Genomic DNA, 15,741 nt, shown 5'->3' with positions numbered 1-15,741 from the left:
ACGAGTTATAGGCAAACCTTTGTGAGTTCTTTTGTCACGCCCCCACTGACTCTCAAATTCATGTATATGTTCTTGGAAAAAATCCTCTATGCCATGACTTTCATGTCTTTGTGATTTCACTGGTTGGCATAATTCTCCCTTATTAATGTCCTCTTTTGCTAATAATTTCCTGAGTTCACATTTTGGAGAAATATCTGAAAGATACAAAAGACCATAGGCTTCCTATTAACCAGAGGTGGAAGATGAATATTTTAAATTGAAAACATAGTATTACACCAAAAGTAATATTTATAATGAACAGAGTTAACAAACTTCTCAATCATGATCTTCAAATGTTTAAGAACACAGAGAGACCAGACCCTCTTCAATACAGGGTAATTACATGTAATTAAAATTATTTTAAGGGAAGCCTAGTTTCAAACACTTTATGACCAACCACTCATACTATGTAAACTTACATATGCCCTGAAAAAAGGAGTATTTTATTACTGCCATCTCAAAACACATATCAACTGGCAGTAGACATGAGTGTTTGATATGTGGAGGGAAACAGACATTACATTATTGCATATTTCCTGCATAAGTACTGTACATAAATAAATGCTAAAGCCCAGTAATATGTAATGCAATGGTAAATAGGACACAAAACTTATCTAATGACTGACATAAATAAATGGCAATTCAGAATTGTAAAACAAAAATAGTAACAAGCAAATCAGGAAGAACTTAATAAAAACCACTGGAAGAATAATAAAATATTCTTCTGAATAGCTGCTATAAGACTAGCTTTATCCATGCCACATAAGAATTTTGCAACATTAACAGTGCCTTACAGGTATAGTCCAAAATAGATACAGAAAATCCACACCTATAAACCATAATAAAAGCTAATAAATAAAACATTTAATAACCCAAGCTAAATTCAATAGACAAATATTAAGTAACCATAATTACACTAATTTAAAGTATGAGGAACTCTAAGGTGTTCTGCCTTAAGAACAAAAGAAAGGACTTATATTCCAGAAAGAGCACAAAAATATGAAAATTGGAAAATATGTTGAGAAATACTGACTTTTGGAATAACAATCTTAGGGAAAAACAAAGTATAAAGATTAAAAATTGGAGAAGGAAAAAAAGAATTGGGGAAGGGTGATCCCAAAGAAAATAGCAGAGTACGGAGCTCTTTAAAAGTACAACACATTCCCAGACCATGCACCCCCCCCCAAAAAAAATTAAAGTGTAACCCACCACAAAAACAGCAAATAAACTGGCAAAAATGAGCAGAATCAAATTTATCACAACTCTGGAAACTAATCAGAAGCATGTTTACCAAGTGAACACTTAAGAACAAGGATGTGTTTTCGGTTACCTTAGACCCATACCATCCTCCCCTAATCAGTAACACCCTTAAAGACAGTAGCCCAAATTCCTGGTAAAAAATGCCTAGTACCAGAGGAAACAGACAGATCTCAGTCTCAAAGAATTGTTAATTGTTTTTCTTTTTTACCTGTCTGATGGCTGATGGCTACCTGATGACATGGCTCAAAAAGCCTGCCTTTATTTTGCCTAACCCAGAACTCTCCCACAGAAAAGGCACTACTGGGGGGGTGGGGAGGGGCTAGCAGGGAAATGATATAACATTTAAATTTAAAGGCAAATGTATTAGCTTGTGACATTTGGAGCAAGAGATTGCAGACACACAGAACAAAAGACATACTGAAAAGACTAGGAAGGCTGGGGAGTTAGATACTTTGGGGAGCAAGGGCTTTGAAAGGCTCCCCCTTATTCCTGGGAATCTAGAAGGTTATATGTGTGTCCAGGACTGGGTACATACTGAGAAAATGCCAATTTTTCTGCTGTTTTTGCGGTGGGATACAATTTTAAAGCGCTCCCTACTCTGCTGTTTTCTTTGGCATCACCCTTCCCCTCTTCACCACTGGCTTTCAGGCAGAAGCAGGAGATGAAGACTAAAGCACAATTTTAAACATCACATCTGAATGTTAAAGGCCTTCCTCAACACAAAGAGCCCATTTGCAGAGAGTGGGAGACATTTTTTTGTGTTTTTTTTTTTTTAATATTTTTATTGATAAACCACATACAAACACAAGCATTCTTCACATACAAACATTCCATACATGGTATACAGTTGTGTATTCATCACCATGATCATTTCTTAGAACATTTGTATCACTCCAGAAAAAGGAATAAAAAGAAAAAAGAAAACAATCTCATACATACCATATCCCTTCTCATTGACTGCTAGTATTTCCATCTACCCGATTTAACATTTGTTCGCCCTATTATTTATTTTTTTACTCATCTGTCCATACTGTAGATAAAAGGCACATCAGACACAAGGCTTTCACAATCACACCATCACACTGTGAAAGCTGTATTGTTACACAATCATCTTCAAGAAACATGGCTACTAGAACACAGCTCTACAGTTTCAGGTACTTCCCTGTAGCCTCTCTAATACACCTTAAACTGGAAGGGGTTATCTATAAAATGCATAAGAATAACCTCAAGGATAACTTCTTGACTCTGTCTGAAATCTCTCAGCCACTGACACTTTATTTTGTCTCATTTCTTTCTTTCCCCTTTCGGTTGAGAAAGTTTTCTCAATCCCTTGTTGCTGAGTCCCAGCTCATTCTAGAATTTCTATCCCACATTGCCAGGGAGTTTTACACCCCTGGGAGTTATGTTCCACGTAGAGTGGGGAGGGCGGTGAGTCTTGTATTGGCTGAGAGAGAGATAGATCACATCAGAGCAACAAAAGAGGTTCTCTGGGGGGAAGGGTAACTCAGGCCTAATTTTAAGTAGGCTTAGCCTATCCTTTGTGGGGTGAGTTTCATATGAACAAACCCCAAGATTGAGGGAGGGCTCGGCCTATTGATTTGGTTGTCCCCACTCCTTGTGAGAATATCAGGAATTCTCCAAATGGGGAAACTGAATTTTTCACCTTTCTCACAATTCCCCCAAGGGGACTTTGCAGACACTTCTTTATCCACTATTCAAATCAATTGTCTAGCTTTCCTTCTGGTTTCATTTGTGACCCCAGCCCTCCTCCCGCTATCATTCTTACATTCAGCTTCATTCAGTGTACTAACATTTGTGCTACAATTAGGTAGTACTGTGTTATCCATTTCTGAATTTTTACAATCAGTTCTGCTGTACAATCTGTATCCCTTCAGGTCCAATTACCCAAAATCTACCCTATTTCTATCTCTTGATGGCCTCTGTTCTTAACTGAAATTCTCCAAGTTCACTCATTAATGTTAGTTCATATCAGTGAGACCATACAGTATTTGTCCTTTTGTTTCTGGCTAATCTCACTCAGCATAATGTTCTCAAGGTCCATCCGTGTTGTTACATGCTTCATGACTTTATTCTGTCTTACAGCTGCATAATATTCCATCATATGTATATACCACAGCTTGCTTAGCCACTTGTCTGTTGATGGCCATTTGGGCTGTTTCCATCTCTTGGCTATTTTCTTTTTAACATTGATCTGTGGGAGACGTTTTTGTTGTCCCATTTATTAAAGGAAATCTCTTTCAAATTACTAGCTGAAAATTAAACTAACCAAATACTTCACTGGCCACACATGACAAAGAATACAGACTTTACAAAATTAAGTTCAGAAAAGTTACTAAACAAACCACAATAACCACAACAAGAAGCAACAAGAAAGCCTGTAAGGGGGAAATATGATTTCCAAAAGTGCCATATTATAATACTGAAAATATCCAGTTTAAAAAAAAAATTACAAGGCATGCAAAGCAACTAGGACGTAAGATCCACACACAAGAAAAAAAAATTAATAGAAATTATCCCTCAGGAAGCCAAAATATTGGACTTTACATGACCAAGACTTTAAATCAACTATTTAAATATGTACAAAGAGTTCAAAGAAACCATATACAAAGAGCTAAAGAAAACAATGCCTTTCTAAATAAGGAATATAAATATAGGAATTATAGGATGGTATCAACTAAAATTTGTCAGCTGAAAAATACAATAGCTGAAATGAAAACTACAGTATAGGGGCTCAACAAGAAGTCTGAAAGGCAGAAGACATAATCAGTGAATTTCATGATAGGTGAATTTAGAAAACTCAACCTGATGCTATGAAAGAAAAAAGAATGAAGGAAAAAAAAAAAAAAAGATCCTTGGAGACCAGTGGGACACTATCAAGCATACTAAAAACACATAACAAATGAATTCAGTAAAACCCAGGTGTGATTTTATATACTGATAAAGAGCAAACTGAAAAGGAAATTGTTAACTGCCAAGAGTAAAACATAGAGGAATTAATTTAACCAAGGAGGTAAAAGACTTATACACTGAGAACTATAACATATTTTTGAAAAAAAATTAAAGACCTAAATAAATGGAAAGACATCATATGTTCATAGGTTGAAAGAAGTAATATGTAAAGAAGTACCCAAACTGATCTACAAATTCAATGCAATTTTTATCAAAATCTCAATGGACCTTTTTTCTGGAAATGGAAAAAGTTTTTCCTAAAATTCATGTGGGATTATAAGGCACCTCTGTTGTTAAAACAATCTCAAAAAAAGGAAAACAAAGTTGGAGGAATAAAACTTCCTGATTTCAACTCATAAAAAAAGCTATAGTAAACAAAACAGTGTGGTTGGTGCTGGCATAAGGAACTACATATGGGTCAATTGAACAGAATTTAGAGTCTAAAAATAAGTCCATATACCTATGATTAATTCACTTTGACAAGGTGCCAAGATTATTCACTGGGGGAAAGAACTGTTTCTGCAAGTGGTATTGAAACATCTGGATATCCATGTGCAAAAGAGTGAAGTTGGATATTAGCCTTACACCATATACAAAATTTAACTCAAAATGGAAAAAAGGATGTAAATATAAGAGCCAAAACTATACACTTATTAGAGGGAAACAGAAGTAAATTTTCAGAACCTTGTGTTTGGGAATGGATTCTTAGATGTGGCATCAATCACAGAAATGACAGAAAATATAGATAAATATGATTTCATGAAAATTTAAAACTATTGCTGACAAACGAAACTCATGATGAGATACCCCTTCAAACCTACAAAGATGAATGTTGTTTAAAAAACAGAAAACAAGCGTTGGAGAGGATAAAGAGAAACTGGAACTCTAGTACATTGTTTTTGGGAACTGAAAATGGTACACCTGCTATGGAAAGTGATATGTCAGTTCCTCAAAAAATTAAAGACAGAATTACCATATGAACTAGCAATTCTACTTCTAGATATATACCTAAAGAAAGTTCACACAGGGTCTCAGATATGTGTACGCCAATGTTTTTAGCAGCATTATTCACAATAGACAAAAGATGGAAAGAACTTAAGCCCATCCATAGATGAATGGACAAACAAATGTAGTATATACACACAATGGAATATTATTCAGTCATAAGAAAGAATGAAATACTGGGATGTGCTGCAAGATAAAAGAACCATGAAAACATTATGTTTAGTTAAATAAGAAAGACATATAAGGACAAATATTGAATCATGCCACTTAGAAAGATTTTCAGAAATAATATATTTACAGGGTCAAAAAATAGATTAGTGGTTACCAGAGGATGAAGGCAGAGAGAAAGTGTATGTATGAAAGATATGGAGTGTTTAAAATTAATTATATAAACTTTTGTTCTTCAAAGAGCACCTTCAAGAAAGTAAAAAGACAACTCTAGAATAGGAGAAAATATGTGTAAATCATATATCTGATTGAGAATGTAAAAAGAACTCTTACAACTGAATAACAGAAAGACATACTCCAATTAAAAGGTGGATAAAGGATCTGAATAGACACTTCTTCAAGGGAGATGTACAAATGGTCAATAAGCAAATGAAAAGATGTTTATGATCATCAATCATCAGGTAAATGCTAATCAAAACCACAATAAGATACCACTTCACATCCACTAGGATGGCTAGAATCAAAAAGTTAGGAAATAAAAAGTGTTGGTGAAGATGTGGAAGTGGAACTGTGGTGGGTTGAATTGTATACTCCAGTTTAGACATGTTCTTGGCATTGATCTGTGCTCAGGTGGGTGTGGACCCACCATAAATAGGATGTCCTGAAGATGCTACTTCAGTTAAGGTGTTCAGCCCAACTGAACTAGCCTGGGCTTTAATCAAGATTACTGGAGTTCTTTATAAAGAGAGAAGACCTTGGGGAGAAGCTGGAAGTCAAGAGAACCTGGAGGAGAAAAAAGACATTGCCATATGACAGAAGAGCCAAGGAGCCATGAAGACTGCCAGCTGTCCAGAAGATAACAGCCCTCAGAGGAAGTAAGCCTTCTAGCCTCTGAACCTACAAGCCAATACATTCCTGTTTTAAGCCAACCCACTGTATGGTATCTGTTTTAGCAGCTGGGAAACCAAGATACATACTCTCATATACTCCTGATGGGAATGTAAAATGGTGCAGCCACTTTGGAAACAATCTGGGATTCCCTCAAACAATTAAACATGGGGTTACCATATGACCCAGCAATTCCATGCTTTATACCCAAGAGAAATGAAAACACACATTCATGCAAAAAACTGAATATGAATGCTTACAGCAGCATTATTTATTATAACCAAACAAACTGGAAACCACTCAAATGACTATCAAGTGAAAAAGTGCATAAACAAAATATGGTATACAATGGAATACTATTTGGCCATAAAAAAGAATGATGTACTGATATATGCTACAACATGAGTAAGTATTAAAAACATAATGCTAAGAGAAAGAAGCCAGTCACAGGAATATATATCATATGATTCCACTCATAAGAAAAGTAGGGAATAGGAAAATGTACAGAGACAAAAAGTAGATTAGTGGTTGCTTAGAACTAGAGGGGACTGGGGGATACGAGGATGATTGCTAAAGAGTAAGGGTTTCTTTCTGAGGTGATATCGATGTCTGTGAACATACTAAAAACAACTCAATGGGACATTTTAAATGAGTTAATTGTATATATGTGAATTATATCTCCATAAAGCTCTTAAGAAAAAGGTGACATAAGACTTTGTGTTTACTCAGGTTCTTAGAACCACCACTAATTGTGTATGAAGTGTGTGTTAAAGTCCAGATGCTTTTCACTTCTGAAATCAACACAACTTAATTTCAGTTAAGCAAGGCTGAGGATCCTAAGCGATTTACAAGAGTAAATGCAAAGATACCCAAACACGCATTCTGACTTCTAGAAGGAAGATTCTCACCCAGGGTGACCAGGTTCCTGTAGTTCTCCAACATCACGTCCCTGTACAAAGCCCTCTGCTCAGGGTTCAGGCATTCCCACTCCTCCTGAGAGAATTCTATGGCTACATCTTGAAAGGTCAGCAGTCCCTGAAATGAAAAACACATTACACCTGGGGGCATGGTGGGAGTACTTATCCTCCACAAAATGAAAGAAGAGAGGTGCTAAGGAGCAACTAGATTGAAGAGAATGTTTTGACAGATCCATGTAAGATAATTGTGAGTAAGGAATATATCCCTAATTTTGTTTCAGCATACTTTTCTATCAAAGGATATGAAATACACTAAATCACCATGGATTTCAAATTTTTGTAGATGATAAAAAAAATACAGAAATGAAAAATCTTCAACACAGGGTCCTCTATATAGAAGTGCTAGATATGATGTTGTACATACCGAGTGACAGTTAATTTCTAGATGAGCTAGAGCAGGAATGGAGTCTTCAGGGAGACAATGTCCATAGTGGTTTACAAAGATCAGAATCTAAAACTTATTGAGGAGACAGCAAGAGCAATGACTAAGTTTTTGAACACTTCTCATGTGCTAAGCTTGTGTAATACATTAGAGAAAGCTCAAATTCTACCTTGGAGAGGAAACAACTGTCACAAAGCATGTAGGGAACTTGCTTTAGGTCAAACAGCTAATAAATGGAGAGCCAGCGCCTAAAGTTGGGCTTTAGAATTGAAACTAAAAAAATCAAACGACTGAGTAACACAGCATTCAAAGTATGTTGGCAGAAGGTTCCCTAACTGAGAAAATTAGAAACAAGGTTAAGGCTAACAACACGGAACTGGATAAAAAGTCATTATATATGTGCACCCACACACATCTACACACATAATGAGCTATTAGTACTTTTACAAGTATTAACTCACTAATGTGATGGTGGAGAAAACCTTAAAAATCCATGGAAAACACTTAATACATTTTCAAATGTTAATATGAATATAAAATGCATTTATGAAATGTCAATTGTCTTTTAAGATTCTTAAAATTTATTTTTATTTTTTACGTATTTTTAATTTAAGAAAACAAATAATCAGAAATGGACATTTTAGTTACCTTAACTATAGGCATATTTAAATAGAGTATCCACATAATCATTGTAAAGCCTGTGTTTGCACAGTAAGTTCCATAAACCAATTTAAAATTAAGGCAACAAGGGGAAAAAACTACATATTCAGATAGCAAGTTCTTAAATTCTAAGTATTAAAAACTAACTTAGATACCATTTGATCTGCTGTCAAGATTGTGAATGTTCTTAAAATATCAAATAGAATATTCTTACAGATATCTGCATTGCTATAGTAATGACCTATGTAAATATTTTCCTTATTTCAGGAAAATATGAAGATACAAATATTTTTGGAATTAACATACAGAAATCTTAACCACCTAAAATGGATATCTTATCCATAGGGAAATGTCAATTGTCTTTTGTAAACACCAGGGTCTCCTGGGCATGCGCACACACATATATACACACTGAAATTAACTGCAACAAAAGCAGTATCTCTGAGTGACAGATGTTCTTGGATGAATTTTCACGGTCTATCATTTTATATGTGTATTTATCTCAGCATTTTTGGCACAGTGAACATGCCTAGATTGTACTTAATTGAAACCAGGTTGTCAACATTATTCTATATAATCTAGGGAAAAAAAAAAACAATGGTGGAACCAGACTTTGGTCTCACTCTCTTTGATGACAAAAATAAAATCCTCTGCTTCATTACCTAAAGCACCTGCTGCATGAGAGTCCCTTTGTGAATTCCATGGTCTCCTTGGGATGGATGTGCTAAGAATTATTTAAGGAACCTCTTACTCTTAGACATTAGGTGGATGACACATTTTAAAACCAATTATTGAATAAAACATCCTCTATCGGTGCTGTGGATTTCTGAACTTTCCACTCTATCCCAAACCATTAGTATTTTGGAGCCAGAAGCACAATGATTCACTTGTTTAGCTTCGAATACATTAGGAAATCAGGCAGAGCAGGTTTCTCCTTATCACTCTTCCTTTCCAGGATTTTCCAGTGTCCAAGCACATTAATTCAGCACACTAATGTAATTTCATTAATCCTGGTGAATAGTGAGCTGATCCACATGTGCAATCCTAAGGAATCCTTGATGGCCACCTTCACTAACACTATGGAACCCACTCCTATCTCCAATCCATGCCCTTGTGGGGAGCCCTTCCCATGACAACCTTGGAACGGAGCCTCTTCACAAGTTCCATGTTTCTGAGTCACAGTGGGATGGAATCTGCATGGAAAGGAGGGAAACTAAGGAAAGGACATGGGTAAGTGCAAACAAATGTGTTAGACATACTACTTCAGAATCAGAAAAGATTAACAAGTCCAAAACAACAGCATTTCAGGAAGCACAGATAAAATAATCAACCAAGAATATGACTTTTACCTGGGAAAGAGCCATTCCTGACACTTCTTTCTCAGGTAAGATCTCCGGGCTTCTTTCTCAGGCAAGATTAATCTTGAGATGTTAATTCTAAGTGTTGAAAATATGCTGTTTAATGCTTAGATTCAACATGGTGCATTTCTGTGCCAGAACCACACATATAGAAAGGACCTCAACATGGGGAAAGGATAGTTCTCCACTGTCCACTACAACAGGAAGAATTCAGGGACAAAACACTCCATAGGAACCAAAAGAGAGTTTCCCATACTTTCTTCAGTATGTCCTCCCCTCCAAGTGAAACCCACAAATCTCACTGCAAGAGTGGGGTTTTGGGCTAGACAGAGAGATAGATTTAAAAATAAATAACCTGATATCCTGAAAGCCAGGAAGTGTTTCAAATCAACTGGGCAACATGCTGGTGATAGGAAAAATAAGATGAAGAGGAAGAATGAGTTGACTGGATTTAGAAAAAGGGAGGTCATTGGTGCCTCTGAAAAGGAAAGAATGGCAAATGCGAAAGCATGACTGGATTGTCCAGTGACAACTGGAGGCAAGAATTGAAGCTGACAATATGAACAAACTGTTGGTATATTTTGTTCCAAAATGGAAAATAGAGAATGTCACTTACTCAGTGGGAAGATGTAGTTAACAAATGACTTTTGTTTTAAAGATGCAAAATTTAGTGAAAAAGGTACTGAATAAAAGGCTTCGGGTTTGTTTTTTGTTTTTGTTTTAAGATGGAACACCACCACCATCTGTGTATGCTTACCAAAATAATTTCCTAGAGCTCAAAATAGATGATGCAGTGGCAAAAGGATGCAGTGGTTGCCTGAGACTCTGAGGGGGCTGTGGACAGGTACACAATCACTGACAACAGCCAGGAGCAGGGACACAGGATTCCCAGTCAACAGCGAAAATACTAACGGTTTGGGATAGAGTGGGAAGGTCTGAGGCAGGCGGGGAGCCCCTTTGGGGAAGACATCTCTCACTGCTTTCACAGCATAAGAAGCAAGGTCTCTGGCTGAGAGAAAAGATGGGGAAGGGGAAGTTGGACTTCTGAGGGGCTCTAGAGGAAAAACGTATGGAACAGATGAACTAGGGAATACAAGAGGTACCGGGCCAGGTATCAGCGTGAGACCAGTCAATGCGGGTTTAATTTTTCCTCCATCTGTTATAAGCCACAACACAGAGAGGAGGCAGAGTTGGATGTGAGATGATGTGAGGGAGAAGCAGAGTCAGGGACCTGTGAGAGAATGATTCCATCAGTCCTTTGATTTGGGGGCATTTGGAGCATTCTTTGATCAAATGGTTATTAGTAACTGAAAGAGCTTTTCTCCATATAGTATTCAACAATAACCTGAGAGGTCCAGAAAAATATCCCACCATTTCAACAAATTTTTTTTTTAATCCAAGATAATGACAATATTGCCACACAGTAAAGGCTCAGTAAGTTCTGAACAGATGAATAGCTGAAATGGTCAGCGGGACACTAGCTCAACCCCTGGCTTAGCCTTCCCTTTGGGGGGCTGATGAGGTAAACACTTGGCATAGCAGCCTAACGCTGAGCAGACCCCCTTCCTCAGTAAGAGAGTCAAACTTAGCAGAAAGAAATCTCCAGGCTACCCAGAACTTCAATGGAGAAGTTCCTAACAGGGGCTGGGGGTTGAGGGGAAGGAAGGTCTATCTCTGAATTTTAGACAGCCTCTATTCCAGTGGTTTTCATCATTTGGAGGAATGGGACCCACTTGAGATTCTAATTACAACCGGCGACCCTCTCTGAGAAAACTTCCACAGAGACAGAGACTGAATTTTACGAACCTCTTCAGGGACTGCTTTTTCTCTAGAGTTTTCTTCTTTCCTTTTCTTCCTCCGCTTCACTTTTATTCTCTGTCTCTCCCAGTCCACCCAACTCTACCCTCCATATTGCCCCGATTCGCATTCATTCTTCCTTTATTCCCCAGACTTAGATTCCTCATCCTCCCGCCGTAGATCTTTCACTCTCGCCAACCTCCATAACCTCCCCTACTTCCCGCGGGGCGCTGCACATTCACGGTTAAGGAATACAGATGTCCCCTGCCCAGGAAGAGCGCTATCCACTGGGACTTAAGGACTGTGGACACACCATGACGATCACAGCCAGTGGGAGGCGACTTGTGCAGAAGAAACACGGGGTCTCCCCGAACAGATGCAGGTCACCTCCCCCAGAGCCAGGGTGAGGGGGGCCTCGCCAAGGCAGTGACTGCGACAAAGAGGACTAGGGAGGGCTGGGGCCCAACTCACAGCCGCGCCGGGACTCACCGGGTGCGGGATCCTAACGTCCGGGACAAACCCCAGACTCCGGGTGTGCAGGACTGGGACTTGAGGGGCCGCGATAGGCAAGTTTGAACCAGAAAGTCGGAAACCTCACCTAAACTTGCCGCTCGCTCGGCTCTATCCGCTTCCGGGTTTGTGGGCATCTGCGCCTGCGCGGGGTGGCGGTTTCTCAAAGCGCGCGACTCAGCCGGCGGGGCGGGCGAGGGGCCGGGCCCTGGAAGAGAAAGTGCTGCGAGAGGGGCGGGACCTCGTCTCACCCCGCCCCACGCCTGGCACTTCCGGGTCTGTCGGCCGTCGGAGCCATGGCAACGTTTGTTCCCACGGAACTTTATGCTCCGCTTTGTAAAATCTTGAGTGTCCGATGGGTGGAACAAGGCTGCGTCCTCCCTATTGTCAGTGATTGGTTCGGACATTATACAAGGCCTTGGAAGACGAGATGTTGTGGACGCAAGAGTGAACACGCTGTCCTCGCGGGCGGGCGGAGGCCTGAGGCCTGAGAGGAAGCCGGGGCGACTGCGCTCGGACCCGGGAACGCGCGACGCTCCAGACCATCGGAACTTGTCTAATTGAGCCAGTATTGAGTGGCCTGCGTAGGTGAAGGAAACAAGGATGTGAATTGTGAACCTCTGCATGTGCAGTTTAATCTTGCCTCCTGCCAGAACGAAAATTCCGTTCCTATTCCCCATTTCTACCCGTTCATGGGGACAAGTCTGGGCTGTAGGATTAGAAATCCCTTTAAAAGAAGAAAAACTAACGTGTAGATATAAATTCGCTTTTATTTCTTTGCCTTTAACATATTCTTCTAGTCCACACATCTTGAGGTGAATTCAGATACCTTGGAAGTCATACTGGTTTGGCTTCCTGTATTTTGCTTGTCATTAATTACTAAATATACTTAATAATTTCAAATTTATCTTTATTCTCTGTTATCTGGAAGAATGTTTTTAATGTGACAACTAAAAAAGATTAGATATTTTCATATATGTTTTCTATTTCAGAATGTATAGAATTGTGTCGTGTCAAGTGTGAATAGCGATGCCTGTAGAAGATACACTTTTTCAGAGATATTTGAATCTGCTTTATGTTAGGCATGGGGTCACTAAAGAATTCCACAGGAGACAGAGAGTTAAAGCTTAATAGTTTTTTTTTGAGAAAGAGAGAAACAGATTGAGAGCAAAGGTAGAGCTGGAGGTGGAAGCCAGCAAAACCTGCCAGCAAAAAGAAAGGAAAAATGGCTCCAACTCTTTCTGACAGCTTGTGGTTTTAAAGGGAAAAAATGCACAAAGAAGGGTGGGGGGGTGACACGTGGCCACAGGCATCCTGGGCAATATCATGCTGATGCAGAGCATGATTTCATGTTCATGGTTATCTGGTCTGGCCTCTAGCAGGTAGGGTGTCCACATGTTTGTGCTATCTTGTCACATCAGGTCCTGTCAGAAGAGCTGCTGAGGGAGAGAAACGGAGGGGCCTCCCATGTCCCAGAATCCATTTTGTATGTTAAGTTTTGTTTTCTGATACCTGACACTTTAATGAAAAACTAACTTTGCAATATTTCCAGAGATATTTGAGAGGATTTTCTCTTCTTTTACTTGAACAATAAAATTAAATAGTAAAAGCCAGTTTTTAAAATCTTCGAAAGCAGCATTTTACACACTTAATAATTTTTAATTTGAAAAAATGTGAGTGAAAATCACCTTTTCTGTTTCCTTGGAAATTCTGAAAGTGGTGCTGGCTGGACTTTGGCCCTACCAGACCACAACTACATACTGCAGAAATTTCAGAAAGATGATTTCTGATAGAGGCACCATTCTCTTTTCCCCAGAAATAATACCAGTAACTCTGGCTTTTAAAGGTTTGGGGATTTTTTCACCTAATATTTTAATGAAAATTTGTTTTATTTTTTGAAGTAATTTTATGCTTGAACTTCAGTTGATTTAAATTTTGGAAGATAAATTTCTTTTGGGCAAGAGAACAAGAAATAACCTTGAGGCTTATATAGGAAAGGTAAGGAGAGGACCAGCCCTGTCCCACTCCCACGCCCACGGAACCCGTGGGTTCCCAGGTCTGAGTTCAGGCCTCTTGAGCTCTGCTCACTCCACTCCAACCTATACAGAAGTTGACTCAGACTCAGATTAAAGAGCCCCAGTCAGTAGGGTCCTGATATCCAAACTATTTAATTTTTCTTTAGCCCATCTCACCTGATATGGGGGATCCCAACCCACCTTCTTCACCAACTATTCTACCCACATGATTCATGTGCTTGGTAATTCTCCAAATCAAATAAAGTACATTCTCTTGGATTCACATCAAATACATTCTGAGCCCATTAGATGTCTGATTAAATCAGAGTCTGTCACCAGCTTTTTGGGTCTCTTTCCCTCTATTCTTAAATCCGTCGGCTTGGACTTAAATTTTTATTAAAACTCTAATACTTCTTTCTGTGCTTTACCCCAGCCAGGACGTTCTGCCCATTTTTACCTGGGAGTATTTTACATATGCCACTGCAGAACCCGGAAAGTCATATATTTCTACTGATACCTTTCCTCTCATGTGTTAAGGTAACACCACAAAACTGGTCTTAAATGTCCTGCGGTGTCTGATATATATCCTGCTCCATCCAGGGCTGCTTGCTACAAAGCCATTATTTTTTCTTCTTTGTGATTGAGAATCACAAAGGCTGCAACATTTAACACTTCTCACACTTCTCTGCCTAGATAATTCCTGGGAAATATTAATTTATTGGGTCTAAAATTAATTGTATAAGTTTCCATTATCTCCGAGTTATTAAAGGTCTCAATTTTTCATGGATCTCAGATGCTAAATTTATCCATTGCAACATTTAATAAAATGGAAATTATAAAAGCATTCTGGCATATTGATGTTCATAGCAGCATTATTCATATTTGTAAAAAGGTGGAAGCAATCTAAATGTCCATCAATGGCTGAATGGATTAACAAAATTTGGCACATACATACAATAGAATATTATTCAACTGTAAAAACAATGTTCTGGGGTGCAAGGGTAGTTCAGTGGGAGAATTCCGTCCTGCCATGCAGGAGACCTGGGTTAAATTCCCAGCTCATGCACTTCCCAAAAACAAACAAATGAAAAACAAGACAAAAACAAAAATACAATAAATGGTGCTAGAATAAGGGGATACTCATATGGAAAAAGAATGAAATGTGACCCCCACCATACACCATACAGAGAAAAAAAACAATGTTCTGATACATGTGACAGCATAACCGTACTTTGAAGACATCATGTTGAATGAAATGAGCCAATCAAAAAGATAAATATAATATGAAATAATTAGAATATGCACATGTATAGAGAAATTAGAATACTGGTTACCAGGGGACAGGTGTGGGTGTAGGGAATGGGAAGTTAATGCTTAATTGGTACTGAGTTTCTCTTTGGAAGGGTTTTAGTAATGGATAGTGGTGATGGCAGGACAATATTATGAATATAATTAACACCACTGAATTGCATACAGGTGTACATTGAAGACATTGCAGGTTCAGTTCCAGACACTGCAATAAAGTGAATATCACAATAAAGTGAGTCACATGAATTTTTGGTTTCTGAGTGCATCCAAAAATTATGTTTACGCTATTCTAGTGTGCCAGTCTGAAACTATTGTGTACCCAAGAAAAGCCATGTTCTTTAACCCTAATTCAATATTAGGTGGGTGGGATGTCTTTTATTAGGTTGTTTCCATGGAGATGTGTC

General features: G+C 38.5%; 2 protein-coding genes and 1 long non-coding RNA gene across 3 annotated transcripts in view; 1 reads left to right on the top strand and 2 right to left on the bottom strand.

The window, feature by feature from the left end:
- The window catches only part of LOC143658705 (uncharacterized), a 75,724-nt gene that overhangs the window by 2,239 nt on the left and 57,744 nt on the right, over positions 1-15,741 (bottom strand). The window lies entirely within an intron of this gene.
- On the bottom strand, positions 40-12,167 carry LOC143658703 (zinc finger protein 525-like). Its single transcript, XM_077130890.1, has 3 exons — positions 9,699-12,167; positions 7,180-7,365; positions 40-194 (listed from the first exon to the last, which is right to left on the bottom strand). Exons 1-3 carry the CDS (start codon positions 9,711-9,713, stop codon positions 159-161), a joined length of 237 nt encoding a protein of 78 aa, XP_076987005.1. The 5' UTR covers positions 9,714-12,167; the 3' UTR covers positions 40-158.
- LOC143658707 (uncharacterized) overlaps positions 9,538-15,741 on the top strand; it is a 72,239-nt gene continuing 66,035 nt past the window's right edge. The window contains exon 1 of the long non-coding RNA XR_013163295.1: positions 9,538-9,579. This is a non-coding gene — a long non-coding RNA (uncharacterized LOC143658707). The remainder of the gene's footprint in view (positions 9,580-15,741) is intronic.

Source organism: Tamandua tetradactyla, chromosome 16 (genome assembly GCF_023851605.1).
Source record: "Tamandua tetradactyla isolate mTamTet1 chromosome 16, mTamTet1.pri, whole genome shotgun sequence".
Classification (NCBI taxonomy): Eukaryota; Metazoa; Chordata; class Mammalia; order Pilosa; family Myrmecophagidae; genus Tamandua; species Tamandua tetradactyla.
The sequence above is the reverse complement of the archived record's forward strand: the minus strand, read 5'-3'. Positions and strand labels throughout refer to the sequence as shown.

Excerpts from the sequence above, each read along its gene's own strand:
- LOC143658703 (XM_077130890.1), bottom strand. Across the intron at positions 195-7,179 it reads GTATCTTTGCATTTACTCTT|ATATTTCTCCAAAATGTGAA; the intron begins GTAAATCGCTTA and ends TGTATCTTTCAG.